The sequence below is a fragment of the Triplophysa dalaica genome, chromosome 14, assembly GCF_015846415.1.
Source record: "Triplophysa dalaica isolate WHDGS20190420 chromosome 14, ASM1584641v1, whole genome shotgun sequence".
Taxonomy (NCBI): domain Eukaryota; kingdom Metazoa; phylum Chordata; class Actinopteri; order Cypriniformes; family Nemacheilidae; genus Triplophysa; species Triplophysa dalaica.
The window spans coordinates 12754726-12769717 of NC_079555.1; the positions used below are offsets into that span (position 1 = coordinate 12754726).

The window sequence follows — 14992 nt, forward strand, 5'->3', positions numbered from 1 at the left end:
CCCCTGGAGCTCAAGCTCCCTACAGATTTGATAACATTTAACTCTTAACACCTCCGTTCCCCCAACCTCTCCAACCCTCCTGCACTTCCTGCTGCTTTCTCCACCTCCACCAGCTAAAATATAATCATTATTTTACAGGCTTCCTCATCTGTGCCCCCTCTAAAGTATCTCTCAACCCCTCGGGGCTGCTGTTGAAATTGTCCCAATAAATCAGTGTCCATGCTTGGACTAATAAGCAGCTCTTGTCTGGACAGACAGCAGATCTCTAACACCTTCTCATATTCAGGATTCAAATCCCGCTTTTCATCATCATCAATCTACGTCTTGTAAGCCCCCCATAGCATACAATCCTTGCTTCATTCCTCAAGACACACTACAGTGCTGAAAGCATTTCTAGATAAGATGTGTCTGAGAGGATTCACTACTAGTGTAAAGAAGAAAAAAAGCAAAGCTATAAATGTCAGTCTAACAATCAGAGCCTTGGGCAGAGACCCAGTGAGCTGTCTAGCTGACAACAGCCATAACTAAACTGTTGCTTGGATGGATTATATTTGTTCTCACTTACGGCTTTAAGGCGGACTTTTACTTCTGCATCAGACCTACCCCATAGCCTATGCAAGACGAGTATCCTACGGCGATCACTACGTCGTAGCCTGACGCACAGCTCTCCAAAAATGTAACAGCTGCGCTGACCACAAGCGCTGTGATTGGTCTGTTTGAATCCCTACTCTTCAGATGAAAAAACACTGTGATTTGCTTGTTGTATACGGTAAAGAGGCTATGGTGTAGGTTCGACGAAGAAGTAAAAACACACCTTAAGGGACTGCAGGTCCCCACAAACATTTACTATCATTGTGGTGAAATGGTTGGATAAAACCAACCGCTGAGTTATAAATTAACCGGTGCTTGGTTGTTCCAGAATTTTGGGTTGTTTCAAGCCATGGTTGGGTAACCTACAAAGACACTCCAATATTTTATACATTGATGCCTGTAGGGACCCCAAAGAGTTCAAAAGAGGCCCAATTTGTTTTTTAACTAACATAACCCCATTACTCAACATGGTTTCTAAATCTTAAAAAAGCAACAGGCCCATTGTTAAGAGGTTTAGATTATCCTCTAAAGTGACTGATAACAAACCCTTTAGCCCATGGCTTCAAATGGTGTTGCTGTACCTTTGAGTACCACCTCCAGTTCATCTCTGAGGATGTCGAAGGTGCTGTAACGTGAACTGGTCTCAGGTATGATATTCTTCTTTAGCCAGCCACCACATGCGTACTGGTAGAAGTTGTCGCATGGATTCACCGTGGGGTCCATGTTCTCAATAAGTCGAGATGCTACATTGGCACAAAACAGTTTTAGTGTGAACAAACTTGTGAAGCCATTTCATACAACAGACAACAAAGATCACTGCTTTAGAAAACAATTAAAAGACATTACAAGAACAAATGCAACAACAAATTAGCATATGCAGTGTATTTTAAATGTATCTCTATTTGTATTTTAAATGTATCTCTTTTACCTGATTGTGTGCAGTCAGCTGTTGTGCAGACTTCATCTATAAAAAAAGGAAACATCAGGTGTTAGAACTAGTGGAGCTTGTGTTTTTGGTGTGTGTGTAAGTTCATGATAAATGTTTATATTATGTTTAGATGACGTGAATTTATGTGTCAAATTTATAATTTTGTGCATTTAAATGCGTTTTGTTTTACTAAAATATAACTAGTAAGTAAAATGTTAAATCTTGTCTGATTTGAACTAGAAAAATTTGAATGTAAAGCATTACACATAAAGCTGTGGTTTTCAGGACAGGATTTGGACTAGACCTAGACCAAAAAAAAGTCCAAACTGAAAACAACTTGCACTGACAAATAGTAAAATACACCAGTGCTGTTCTAAAATGCACACAAGTAATGATTTTTTGAAAGGCATTTTTGTTAAAACTACTTAAATTGTCCAATTAAACTAAAGCTTGTCCTGTTTATGATAATTACAGTCCAAAAAAAACACAGCAAAGGCTTTCAGTAAGGTGTTACCCTAAGTTCTGTTTGTTTCTGTTATTACTGTATGTTTAAATCCATTTCACATAATCCTGCAAATTTTCCTTCCAAATTTGCACATTAAATGTGAAATGCAAAGATGAACACACATCCTCCATGTTTACTCCCCCTTGTCCATAACCCCGCATCTCTGCCCTCCCATCCAGATCCCTGCTGCGGCTGAGAGGAAAAGCGTGTGGAGATCATCTCCATATTCTCCAATCTATCTACCTGTGCTGTTTAAACAATTATCCAGTAAATTAACGGCAGATGATCAGGGTGTGAGATGAATGTTACAATAAGCTCCATCTTCTGCCCTGAGACCTCTAATGAGGAGTACTGAATAGATATTGAAAATCTTACAAGGTTCGCTTATATAAATTGCTCCATACTACTTTTATGCACACAGTATCTTGTACAACATATAACTCTGTCCATACACACATACACGTCATCTTGTGAAATTACCTTTGTCGTTCTGTGTGATGAAGAGGATGATGAGGGCCACAATAATGACAAAAAGCAGACATACAATCGTAATGAGCCCAATCTCCAGTGAGGTCCAGCGGGGCTTTTTTTTCTGAGTGTTGTTGTCGGCCATGGTGTGCTCTCCCTCTGGGGTGGCCTGTAGAAACTCACCTGAAGAAAGAGAGAAAGTTGCACTTGCAGCTCGTTCGCACTGAAGATTCCCAGATATTCCCACAGAGAGCTTGATTTAACAGCTTTCAGACATGCACTAACGCACACTGTGAGGTCTTATTGCAACAGACAATTAATAATTGATCCCTTTTATGACACACACACCTCTCTCACCCTTTAGTCGTACATAGAAACACACACTGACTTCCAGAGGTTCAAGTTGAGGCAGAGACCTGACTCTGCAAATGACAGGACCCCGACCTGGGACAAAGTCTTAAAATCTGTCCTGAACGATACTGTGTCACACACAATTTTAAGCACACATCACCTACAAAGACAAACTAATCTAGACTCACATTAACTCTGGGGCTATGGCCCCTCATTACAAACACAATTCTGTCTCTTTTGATTTCTGGTGTATTTATGACTAATAAAGTGACGTCTCTTTAGCAACAGGGGGCTGGATTTCTGTTGGGAATGGGAATGAGGAATGTCAGGGCTAATTTGGTTAATGAGTCACAACATCTGCATTGCTTAGGTCCGGCTGATTGATCTTGTGGACTTGAAATGGGCAATTGGGGTACATTTTTTAAGACAAGCTTGTTTTAGAATTGCTTAGATTTAAGTATGAATGATAGACTGCGAATTTGAGCAGTAGACACACACATGTTTATTCACACACTTGAACTGTGTACGTCATGTAGCCAGTGATGAAATGTTTCATTAAATGGAAGCATTTGCATGTGCAGACAAGCAAGTCATGCCTGGTTAACACTATTTGGCACAGTTTAATTCTTCCTTACTGTAAAATTGTCACAGCAGGACGGATTACAGGAAGTTTTAAAGACCACATGAAATTTCTGTTAGTTTAAATTAACTTTTATATTAAAAATAACTTCATTAAATATGTGTGCGTGTAATTTCACATATCTTCACATAACAATACCTCTCACAATTGCAAGCAACTATATAATATGTGCTGAAAGAAACGTGATCTGCTCTCATCTATGTTTCAAAAGAAAATACTTCGAAAGAGATTTTAAGTATGTGTAATATTCTGTTACAATAAAGGGAGCTGATTTGGTGAGAAAAAGTAAGGACCAGTGAGTAAAGGTAATTGCAAAAATGACAAAGAAATGTACACAGAGTCCATTTTGAGGCCAAACACTTTAAATGTAAGAAGGCCCGGTTCCAGAACCAAATCACTGAGGGTGCTTTTAAAAATAGTGAGAGTGCTCACTAATAAATCAATATATCGTGTAATCAATAGCCTGTAGATATAAACAGAAAATAAAACAAAAAATATTACCACCAAACCAAACATAGTATTATATATATATACACAAACACAAATAGAAAAATATGACAATTTAAATGAGAAATTCAAAACTCGCTGGGATTTGACGAACATCTTGCTTGTTTGGGCTTTACTGAGCCAATTTCTGATGTCCATAATTACATTTTTCAGAACAACATGGACCATAAATGTTTTTATTTTTTACCAGTCAGCTAGTAGACTTGACTTACAGAGTGGAACGCAGGCAGTGAATTACCAGGCAATGAACAATTAAAGCGCTTCACACTCGATGAAGACATGAATTAAATAAAACGGCATTATAAGAATATTACATAATGAAATTAAGAGTTTAATTTGAAAGGTTGTGTTTATGTATTAATTACATTTACAATGTATTAAAATGTATTAATTGTGTATGTGTGCATCTGCTTTATTGGCTAATTGTATTTTACATTATTAATAATACAGTATTCATATACGCTATTAATAATTTAATCTGAGGGTGATTTCCTTTGGTTTGAGGGTGCTTAGCAACCTTGTAGATCCGAGCCTGAATGTAAGTAATAATGCTAAAAGTTTCCAATAACTTTTGACCTGTTTAAAAAGCTTCTACTAAATGCATAAATGTAATATATATATATATATATGTGATGTGTTCTAATGTAGCGATCCAGTCTTAAGGGTACAGAGAAAAATTCCAGCCGTTTTTCTACTACTGTCAGTTGATGTTTTTGGTATTTTAAATTATTATAGTATTTTTAAAGATTAAATGCCAGTTTTGCTTTTTTGTTCTACGTTTGTTTAGAATCTCATACCTAATACTGTATGTAACTGATTACCATTAGTCATATTCAATGCCTGTCAAAATACTTAAAGGTCCAATGTGTATTTTTTATTGTCCTTATGTGGTCCAATTGCTTCTATTGTTTACCTCATTTGTAGTCACTTTGGATAAAAGCGTCTGTTAAATGACTTACTGTAAATGTCATTTTTTTGATAGATCTATTGACAGAAATGCATTATAATATACATCCCTATGTCTTCAGATATGTATAAAGTAGGGGTGTAACGGTACCTCTATTCGTACCGAACCGTCACATCATTACTATGCCCTACTCCCTTCGAAGGGAAGAGCCCTTGGAGTTTAGACTTTGGAGTGAACCGGGCATTTACGTGCCATTATGTTTGGTATTTACTTGGCAAAGGAAGCAACGTAATTTCCTCATCCTCAGCTGGCATGTTCACATGAGAACGAAGCATTGTGTCCGTCAGCAGATGTCGCTGTTTACTACTAGATTTCGCTTTCACAAACTGGACCTTTAAAATGTGTTCAATCATTAAAAATACGTGTAAACAAGTGTTTAGTAATTCATTTAACAAATCATAATTTATATCACATTTTGATATTCGCATTTTCAATAGGCTACCACTTATCCAGTATTTAATTGTTGCGCAGAGCTGGAAGGTTTATCTTGGGTAATCCCAAAATATTGTTTCTTTTATTCTTTACAATTAAAAATAAACCTGTGATTTGTCTACAGTCCACATCGATGACAAACCAATCAAAAGACTTCTGTCTACCAATTTGTGAACACACATTCTGTGTAAACGGCTTGTCGCTCGGACTCTGTCTACACTAGTGTGTTTTCATTTGAAAAACAGAGTTTCTGTTTTCAAAACTTGTATGCCGCTGCTTCCAGTACAGTGTGTGGTTTGGCAAGACATGTTGCCTTTAGGTCATACAATAACACCAAAGAAGCTTTAATATAATAGACAGTATAACAAAGCTATGTAAGGAATAATACTCTAGAATACATCGAGCCTGACCCCGTGTGTTATTAGTTTTAAGCAATCGTTTCTGTATCTTGTATCTTGTTTTGTATCTTGAAGATATAACCTTCCCTTCACTATAGAACCTTAAAAGCATCTGGAAAAATTCAGGCAGAGTATGTTTCCCTGATGTTAACCTAAGTGGCTATGTAACAGCTTATCTCCTTTGCTTCCCCACTGTGGACATGATCAGAGTTAGAATCTAAATGGTTTTGCTTATGTATCTGCTCATGACTGTGGCACGTCTGGAGCAAATGAGAACCAAGGTTTTCTTCATCAGCTTTCCATCTAGGACAACCAGGCATGAGGCTGCTTTTGATTAAATACCCAAGAAAGAGGGGGGTTCAAGTACAAGAGATAGCGACAGATGCGTCACACCAGACATAGTTCTGACAAGCACGAACAGTCCCAGGTCCCCTGGATCAGATATCATCTGACGTATGCGAAACGGCAGGGAACCAAACTGTCTTAGCAGGGGCACGGCAATCTCCCTGAGGTGCTACGAAACAGAAAGACCATTCAACCTAATCTCTTGAAGCTCAGCCATACTGTACTGTTCACCAAACCTATGCTAGACATCTAAATGTACTTTAAGAACATAACTTGAGCTTTTGCCACATAATTTGCTATTTGTTTCTATTGAAAACCATCGCTTTTTTAGCATCCTTACAAGCTATGATTGTCTGTTTGGCCGACAAATGGCAGATAGAGAGACTGTCTGAACCTATTTGAAACAACATTTTTGCACTCTGTTTGGTGATGCTAGTACACCAGTACAAGGATTACACATTTCTCTCTGAAAGGAACTGTTCACCCAAAAATGAAAATTCTTACATCATTTACTCACCCTAGTGTCAACCAGTAAGATCCTTTTTTCTGCAGAACAATAAAGAGGATATTTAGAAGAATGTTGTTAACCAAACAACCTTTGACCGCATTGACCACTGAAATATTTGGGATGACATGAGGGTGAATAAATGATGAAATAATGTATATCCAACATCCAATGTAAACAAACCAGATTAGTTAGAAAATGCTTCATGCCACTCATATCTACAAGCAACTGCAAGAAGTAAATCACATTTTGGAAAAAAGGGACAAGCCATTTGACAAAATTGTATGGGTTTTTTCTGTACTACAAGCTTCTATCTGGTTCCTAGTTGGCACTGGAATGGTGAATCATACACTTGGCAATGTTAGCTGCCGTCTGCTTCAGCGTTGGCACAGCAATGGTGAACCCTCCAAGCATGTCTTTTGAGACAAACACGTCCTCATACCCTCCAGATGACTTCTTCATCAAAATGTAATGCCTAACTAACACCCTTAGGATACTGTTCTGCTTACAGCTCATTGGTGTTTCAGATTTAGTCTACATCTGTAAACCACACTGTTTACACAATTAAATGTCTCAAGTGTGTTAAATCTGAAATGTCTTTGATCATGGAAGACTGACTAACTTTGATTCGGTTCCACACAGTAAAGTAGCTCTGATGCACATGCTAGCCTTTAAAAACGTCATTGATACAGTAACTGTGAAAAATATGCATCTCTAAAATGTGTATTGTACAGTTTGGCTGTGACAGGAATGTATGATAAAACATCTGCAACAGTTCATTCAGTATATGGGTAGTTGACAAATAAACTGTACATGTGTCCTATTGCGCACAATATAATTTTTTTTAGAAAAATCTCTCTTATTATAAATGTAAATATTAATAATATAAGTTAATATACAGTATAATTAAAACCTTTGTTTTCAAAAGATTGGCTGTCACTCCACAGACACATTTGTTTTTGTCATCTATTCTGTTTGTAGGTTTAACAATGAACTCTGAAATCATTTAACTTCTTTGTGTATGAAAGCTGGAGCATGTTTTTAAAAAACTGTTTTATATTTTATACAAACTATTGCAAAAGGTACATTTGTTCACAAATATTGGTCATACTTGGTCAAAAATGGTTAGGAAATGGAGTGAGGTGGGAATAACATATGAGGAATGCATCATGTAATGTTGGCCTATTTCTATTGTATGATTACTTATAGCTTAGAACTGGTCTAAAACTAAACATCGAAAACACAAAAATACTGTATAGTTAAAAAAAATAGGGAAAACAACAGAAAAAAGACAGGGAAAGAACTTGGGAATTAGAAAGCATCGGTTATCATCAGGAATGCACCGAATGAGGGTAATACTGAACAAATCTCTGCAAAGTGATGACAAGTGATATGCAGACACTTTCCTAGACTGACAGCATGAAAGATTGTGTAGGTGTTTAAGTCTACCAGTGTTGAAACATATGCCAAATATGCCAAAAATCCGGGACTTTATACTTAAAACCACAGACTGATCTGCATGTTTTGTAGAGAGTAGTATGCAATGGGAGCACTACAATTCTTAGGCCACATGCAAACTGCACAAAACTTAATTTGTTGTAATGAGTTACTTGCATTTCACACAATATATGTCACAAAATACAACTATTAAATGTGTTTAATATGTGTTGCTATTAAAAAGTCGATATTATAAACAGTTTAACTTTATACTGACCTATGTTTATATGATATTTAAATATTAAAGCTATAATGAAAAGTTGTGATAATATATTAACATTATTATATTATATAATACATAATATATGTCTAGTTGACATAAGACCATTTCATACTTCTGCACCGTTAGTAAGACATACAGTACAGTTGTTTGGTCAGGCCACTAACACTGCACACTTTTAGTCAGTACACTGCAACATCTCTCAAACACCTTCTCACTGAACAGCCCAATTGAGAGGGCACAAATAATAATGTACTAGTGCCTGAAGTAATATATGAACTGGTTAAACTGGTTAATCATTCTTAAAAGGATTTACTTAAGCTATTAAGACCTTTTGACATAAGGATATGTATTCACTTGCTTTTTCTTTTCTTTTATGTTTGTTTGCAAACACTCCTGTGGTCAAAATGTCAATATCAAATAGTGTTGTAAAAAATTAAGAATGATTTTGACTGGAAAGGATATTTGCTTCTTCACAATTACATCAATCAGTTGATGTAAATCCTTTATTAAACACTACATCAATCTCTTAATAAACACTTATTAAAACATAATGTTAATAAAAAATAAATTAAAGAAAAATTACCAAACTTATTGACATGCCCAAAAGAGTGAACATCTCTGTGAACAAGATTTTCTATTTACTTTAAGAAGCTTTGATAACTGATAACCTGCCATTTCATTTCTTTGTTCAGATAACCAAAAAGATTAACATTGAAACACACACGCACAAACACACACACTCGCACACACACAAAGAGACAGAGAGAGTTCTCTGTATTATCTCTTCTCAATGGTGTGTGGTATGTTTGGCACTGGGTTGTATGGGGCACTTGTTGAATGCTTCTGTCATGGAAAGAGTCTGACAGGGTTAAAAATCTAAACAAAAACTTTTCCATTCATTGGTCTTTTAGGAGAAAACCTGAGTGTATGAAGTTGAAAAAAACTTTTGTTTATAAAATAGCAGGCAAAGCTGTGCATGTTTTGAAGATCTGAAACATCATTTCTCATTAGCACATGTTTGTCATGTGTTTAGGTGGTGTCACCACTGCTGTATATAGCTTACAGGTCCTGCCATGTTCATGTCTGCATATTCCCTCACATTCTGTGCGTTAGAATTGTTTTTTAGGTCAATCTCACAGAATCCAACAAATTTCATTTTGGCATAAAATGTCTGATAAATAAAACAAGTTGATGGACATTGTCTGCCTTTCTTGAGCGATGCTGATGATGTGGTTAAGGTGATGTTTGGGGTCAGTATCAAGAGTTAAACGAACTGAGTATGCAGTCCATACTTTTAGATTGGTGCGTATTTTAATTAAGGTACATGGTCACCAGTAGTGCATTGCAATTGAACAATTAAACTGTTTATGAAAATTGCGTGCATCCAGCGCCATTCTTCATTAATAACAAACAAACTACTTTAAGGAGACATTTCCAAAACTGCCTATACGAAACACATTGGTCAGCACATCATGTCTTTATGCCATGTGCATCATGCGTTACAGACTCACCAGGTGTCTCTGGAAATTTCCGGTCGATGATATAAATTGGCATCACCAACCGATCAAACATCCATCAAATCCGTGAGAAAGATTCCCTCCTTACAGAGAGCGTGTCAGTCCAGCGGATGATCGATGAGTTTTAGGAGTATTCTGTGTTCCTGGGATATCGATAACAAATTATTCAGTTATGTCAGTTCCCTTGGCTACCTGTTAACGCCGCGGCGGCAGAATCTCCTTGTGTCACACACAGTTATTATTTTGAGCGCATGTAGAAACACCTGGAGGAAACCTTAGCAGAGATGTGTACGATGTGAGACAACAGCGAAGTACGTAAGTTGAGCCGGTGTCTAATGTTGCCTCCCACGAAAGGCGGTGTTTAGGAGTGATTGAGATGGCACGAGATGCCGGCGCGGAGTGGAGTGGAGCGCGCAACTGTGAGCTGCGCTCGATCCACTTAGGATCTGCGCGCAAATGTGCGCTCAACTGAAGGAAACGAAGGCAAATGCTGTTTTTCAGGTATAAACGGGTATCTCCTAGAGACTGTACATTTTAAATTCCTTATGTTACTTTACACATTTCAGTGCCCAAAAACCTAGGATATACCTTCAGCACTCATCTACCTCTGAGTTTGGTTAATGGCTTTGCTATGATCATATGGGTTTAATCAGCATTACAACATTCAAATGATCCATCCCAGTAAATATGTTTAAAAAACATAATGTTATTTGGGTAACACTTCACAATAAAGTTACATGTGTTAACATTAGTGAATAAGGCATTAACGCATAGGCGTAAATGCCGGGGGGGCGGAGGGCACACGTTCCCCTCCATCCGAGAGTTGTCCCCCCTCAAATCATTTCAAATCGCACTGTCCATTGTGCAAAATAAATGTACGGATACCTAAACAAATTGTTTAATTTGAAAAAAAAATACAAACGTAAAAAATGCGTTTTAAGTTTAGATACAGTTGAATCCCCCCTCCCCTGCATCACAATGGTTTGGCCCGCTGCCTGCTTTCCCCGTTTATCTCACCTACGCTACAGGTATGTGGTAGTTGAACTCCAGTAAGAAGGCTATTTTATTCACTATAAATTTAAATTAATTATTCTATTTAGTGTATTTAATGTGTATCGATACATTAATAAATTAGTTGTGGCAAAAATTGCCGATTACCGATTTATTCTTCCATGAATCTGCCATGTTAGCGAATAGAACGTTACTTAGCTTGTTAACGTTAGCTTGTTGAGCAGTGAGTCACACACTACAACTAACACGCCGAAGGCAGTGCAGTACATGGGAGGAAAATAAGCACCACTCCTTAATGTAGATGTATTGTGACTTTGTTGCAATATGAATCAGGATAGAGTTTAAAAAGTGTTTACAAAGTGACTCATTGTTAACATGTAGTATCATGGATGGTGTGTTTTTATTCTTGTTTCCTGTCTTGACAAAAAATGTAAATGTAACAGCTTTATGAGGTGTTCACTTGTATTGCAGTACGTGGCTGTTTAGTTCAGTTGAATTATGACTGCAAGTCATGAACCTAACGCATATTGTTGCTTTGTGTCGTAGTAAGTGCAACGGTGACTGTACTCTGAAGTGTGAAGTGTGTCCCCTTCAAAAATTGCTCTTGAGAAGTGTTATGTTTATTATGCCCTCCTACTGTTAAATGAGATTTACGCCCATTCATTAACTAACAATGAGCAGTAGTTTTTAAGCATGCAAATCTTTGTTAATAAATGCTGCAGACTATTGTTAGTTCACGTTAACTAATTCAATACCTAATTGTTAATACAATTATTGTAAAGTGATACAGTAATTTCAAGGTAGAAAATTTTCAGTGTGTGGGGTTTTTACATTCATTCAGGGTTAATTCAAGTGAATTGGGACCGCCATTTCCCAGTTAACATAAATTACACTTTATTTTATGGATATTTGTGAATAATTTGTCTTGACATTGACAGCAAATTTGACAGGTTTTAATATCTATAATTTAAACAGATTTTTCCACTTTGTTACATGTTGGAAAAGCATTGCTCATCCTTTTACAGACATTGCTGATTTCCCGTTTTGCATTTTAACAGCAGAAGGTGTAAATACAGCACAAGCGTGTGAGGTCACAAACATGCCACATTTAACACGGCAATTAAACTATAGAGCAGAATGACATAACCACTCTCTCAACCATTTAAACCAGTTGAAACCATACAATTACATATCCTGCACTGGGTATTAGTCGCATATAATAAATGGAATGGGGGTACATGGTTTGTAAATTTGTTACAACAGAGTTCCCATAAAAAATATTTAAGAGTAATCAAAACATAAATAATCATTACAATCTTGCGGTGTTCTCATATTTCTATGTAAACCATTAGTGTTGAACAGAACAACACTAACAACGGCTGTGTCCAATTTTTCATTTAAAAAAAGCTGCAATTTACCTGATCCCTGTCTCACTGCAGTGCTCGGTCAAGTCACTCTTAGGCACTTATGACGCACATTAGGCAGGATGTCGGTTGACTCTTGAGGATTTAAGAAATCTTAATGACTGCAGTGGTGTAATATGTTTTTTACGAGTAATAAGGAAAACTTGTATGTGGTCTGTTATCTGACCGTCCGATGGGAACGAATAAGAATGTCTGTCAGTAAAGACCCCACACTATTAAGACCAAATCTTTTCCCTTTGGCTATTATCAGATTTCCTTTCCTGCAGAACGTTTGTTTCCTTTTCTCTTTTACAATATCCTCATTTCACATTATCGAGTCTTTTCCTTCTCTTTACTGCTATGTCTTTCATCTCTTTTGTGCACAACAAAATACTTTCCAAACTTCTGGAAAATCTGCCACTCTAATAGTGGAGGCCTTGCTTCAGGAAGCTCCGGCATCATGTCATTGGCATTCTTCAAACTATATGGTCTGTTCGGTATTAGCATGCTTGCATTAGATAAATATCCTCAAGCTTCAAGGACTGTCATTATACAGTGCATTTTTCCATTCCTATTAAATGACTATTATTGACATTTACAAACACCAGATAAACCCTTCCCAACAGCACAAGAGTAAAACAACTCAAAACATAGTCGGGGTGAATCTTTCAGCTGAAGACCACAATGACATGGACTTAACATGTAGATTTTTTAAAGGAATATACACCATGTAACTGTAGTCTTCTTATTATTGTGGCAATGGCTGTACAGTAAGATCAGATGTATATGGAAGAGTCTTCCGTGAGCACGTAAATGTATTTTAATTCTATACAAGTTTTGACTTAATGTTGTATCTGAAATGATGTATTATATTTACATTTATGCATTTGGAAGACGATTTTATCCAAAGCAACTTACATTGCATTTTACTATACATTTGTTTTTTTAATCCCTGGGCTCAAACCTATGACTTGGTGTTGCTGATGCGATGCTCTAACCAATGAGCCATGGGAAAGCTATTACTAATATTATACTTTCTTAAAGCAACACTTTGAAACTTCTGCTCATGGTGCATAAGTACCACATAAGTGCAATTGTCTAACCAGTGTTGTAAATACCATTGCTGTACAGTGTGCTCAAAAGTTTACACACCCCTTGCAGAATCTGGAAAAAGATGAAACATTTGGAAGAATAAGAGGATTTTTGAAAATGAAGGTTTATTTTTAATTTAGTCCTGCCCTGAGCAAGTTAATTCACTTAAGAAATGTTAACATAAAGTTCACACTAAAGAATAATAACAGAATTTCTCAAAATAGCCCAGGGGAAAAGTTTACATACCCCTTGTTCTTAATACTGTATGATGTTACATAAACAATCAATGACAGTTTTTATGTTTAGTTATAGCTGTTTAAGAGTTTCTTGTTTGTCATGAGTCATTAGACTGTCCACTGATCTTCAAAACATTCATCTAGGTCCTCCACAATTTTTGCTTTTTCAGCATTTCTGGAGATTTGACTCATGACCAGCAGTAACTGTATGATGTTGAGATTCCTCTTTTTACATTGAGGACAATCAAGAGACTCATACACGACTATAACAATAGATAGAAACATTCAGTGCTGTCCACAAAGTCAACACAAACATTTAAAGTCAGGTGGGTGTAAACCTCTGAAACTGGTTTAAGTGTTAAAAATATTATATATAATTTCCTGAAAAACATTTATGTATTTTTAAATCTTCTGAAGGACATTAGTGAATGAAAAAATAAGATGTATAAATGAAACAATAACAATTTACACCAATAGGCACATGTAGGTACCAGCACGATCACAGAATTTACAGAGTGTTGTTTTTGCCTCTATGAGGCTGCTCAGGTAGCAGCGGCAGTATAATTACTCCAGTTAAGAGATGTTCTACCACGGAAATAATTTTATGGACATTATTTCAAGGTAAAAAAACTACAAAGATTTTCTTTAAATGGATCATTTTTTGAAGGATCTATTGACGGAAATGCAATTCACCGCTAGATTCCACTAAATTTCATACACTGTGACTGTAACTTAACTGTAGTTCAGTCACTTTGTAAAAAAAATCTCCAAAATGAATAAATGAAGAGCTCTTTTCCAAAACGCATTAAATGCCATTTTGCTGTGTACTAACCTATTCACTGCTCCATCAATGTTTCATGCCAACTCGCTATATTTCCTTGTTTAAAATGTACTGCAAGATGCAGTTTCTTTCCAAAACGCTATAAATCCCGAACCTGTTTTTAGCCTAAATGCGATATGTCCTCTCGATCAGAATTCGCTCGTTAGTGGTATTTGTATGTGTTATTTCTAAATTATTTGTTGTATGTGGTGGAAAATATTGAAACATGAAATTGAAAATATTTATTTTATTTTACTATTCAGATTTTTACTTTTTATTTTATTTGGCTGTTATTTATTTCATGCATATGCATTTATTTGATTTATATTAATTTAAAGTTTGAGTCCCTGATATCATATGTTTCATGTTCTCTTGTTTGTTTGTTTTTAAAAAGAAATAAAGCAACATTTTTATGAAAAAAATGATGGATTTGTAGCTTTTTGAAAAAAAAAAATTATAATCGACAATATTGTTGTTTCATTCAACAATCTTTGTTTAACATGTTCAGACTGAGCCAACAGACCATTTTAACAGGACAAATTGAATATTAACAAAA

At 36.2% G+C, this 14992-nt stretch overlaps 2 protein-coding genes across 2 annotated transcripts in view; one reads left to right on the forward strand and one right to left on the reverse strand.

Moving 5' to 3' along the window:
• The window catches only part of LOC130435832 (neprilysin-like), a 30672-nt gene extending 20369 nt beyond the window's left edge, over positions 1-10303 (reverse strand). The window contains exons 1-4 of the mRNA XM_056766683.1: positions 9869-10303; positions 2505-2675; positions 1520-1555; positions 1173-1334 (exon numbers count right to left, since the gene is read on the reverse strand). Of these exons, the coding sequence (XP_056622661.1) occupies positions 1173-1334; positions 1520-1555; positions 2505-2675; positions 9869-9929 (430 nt within the window). The 5' untranslated portion in view covers positions 9930-10303. The remainder of the gene's footprint in view (positions 1-1172; positions 1335-1519; positions 1556-2504; positions 2676-9868) is intronic.
• The window catches only part of LOC130435844 (uncharacterized), a 476195-nt gene that overhangs the window by 307569 nt on the left and 153634 nt on the right, over positions 1-14992 (forward strand). The gene's annotated exons all lie outside the window — the stretch shown is intronic.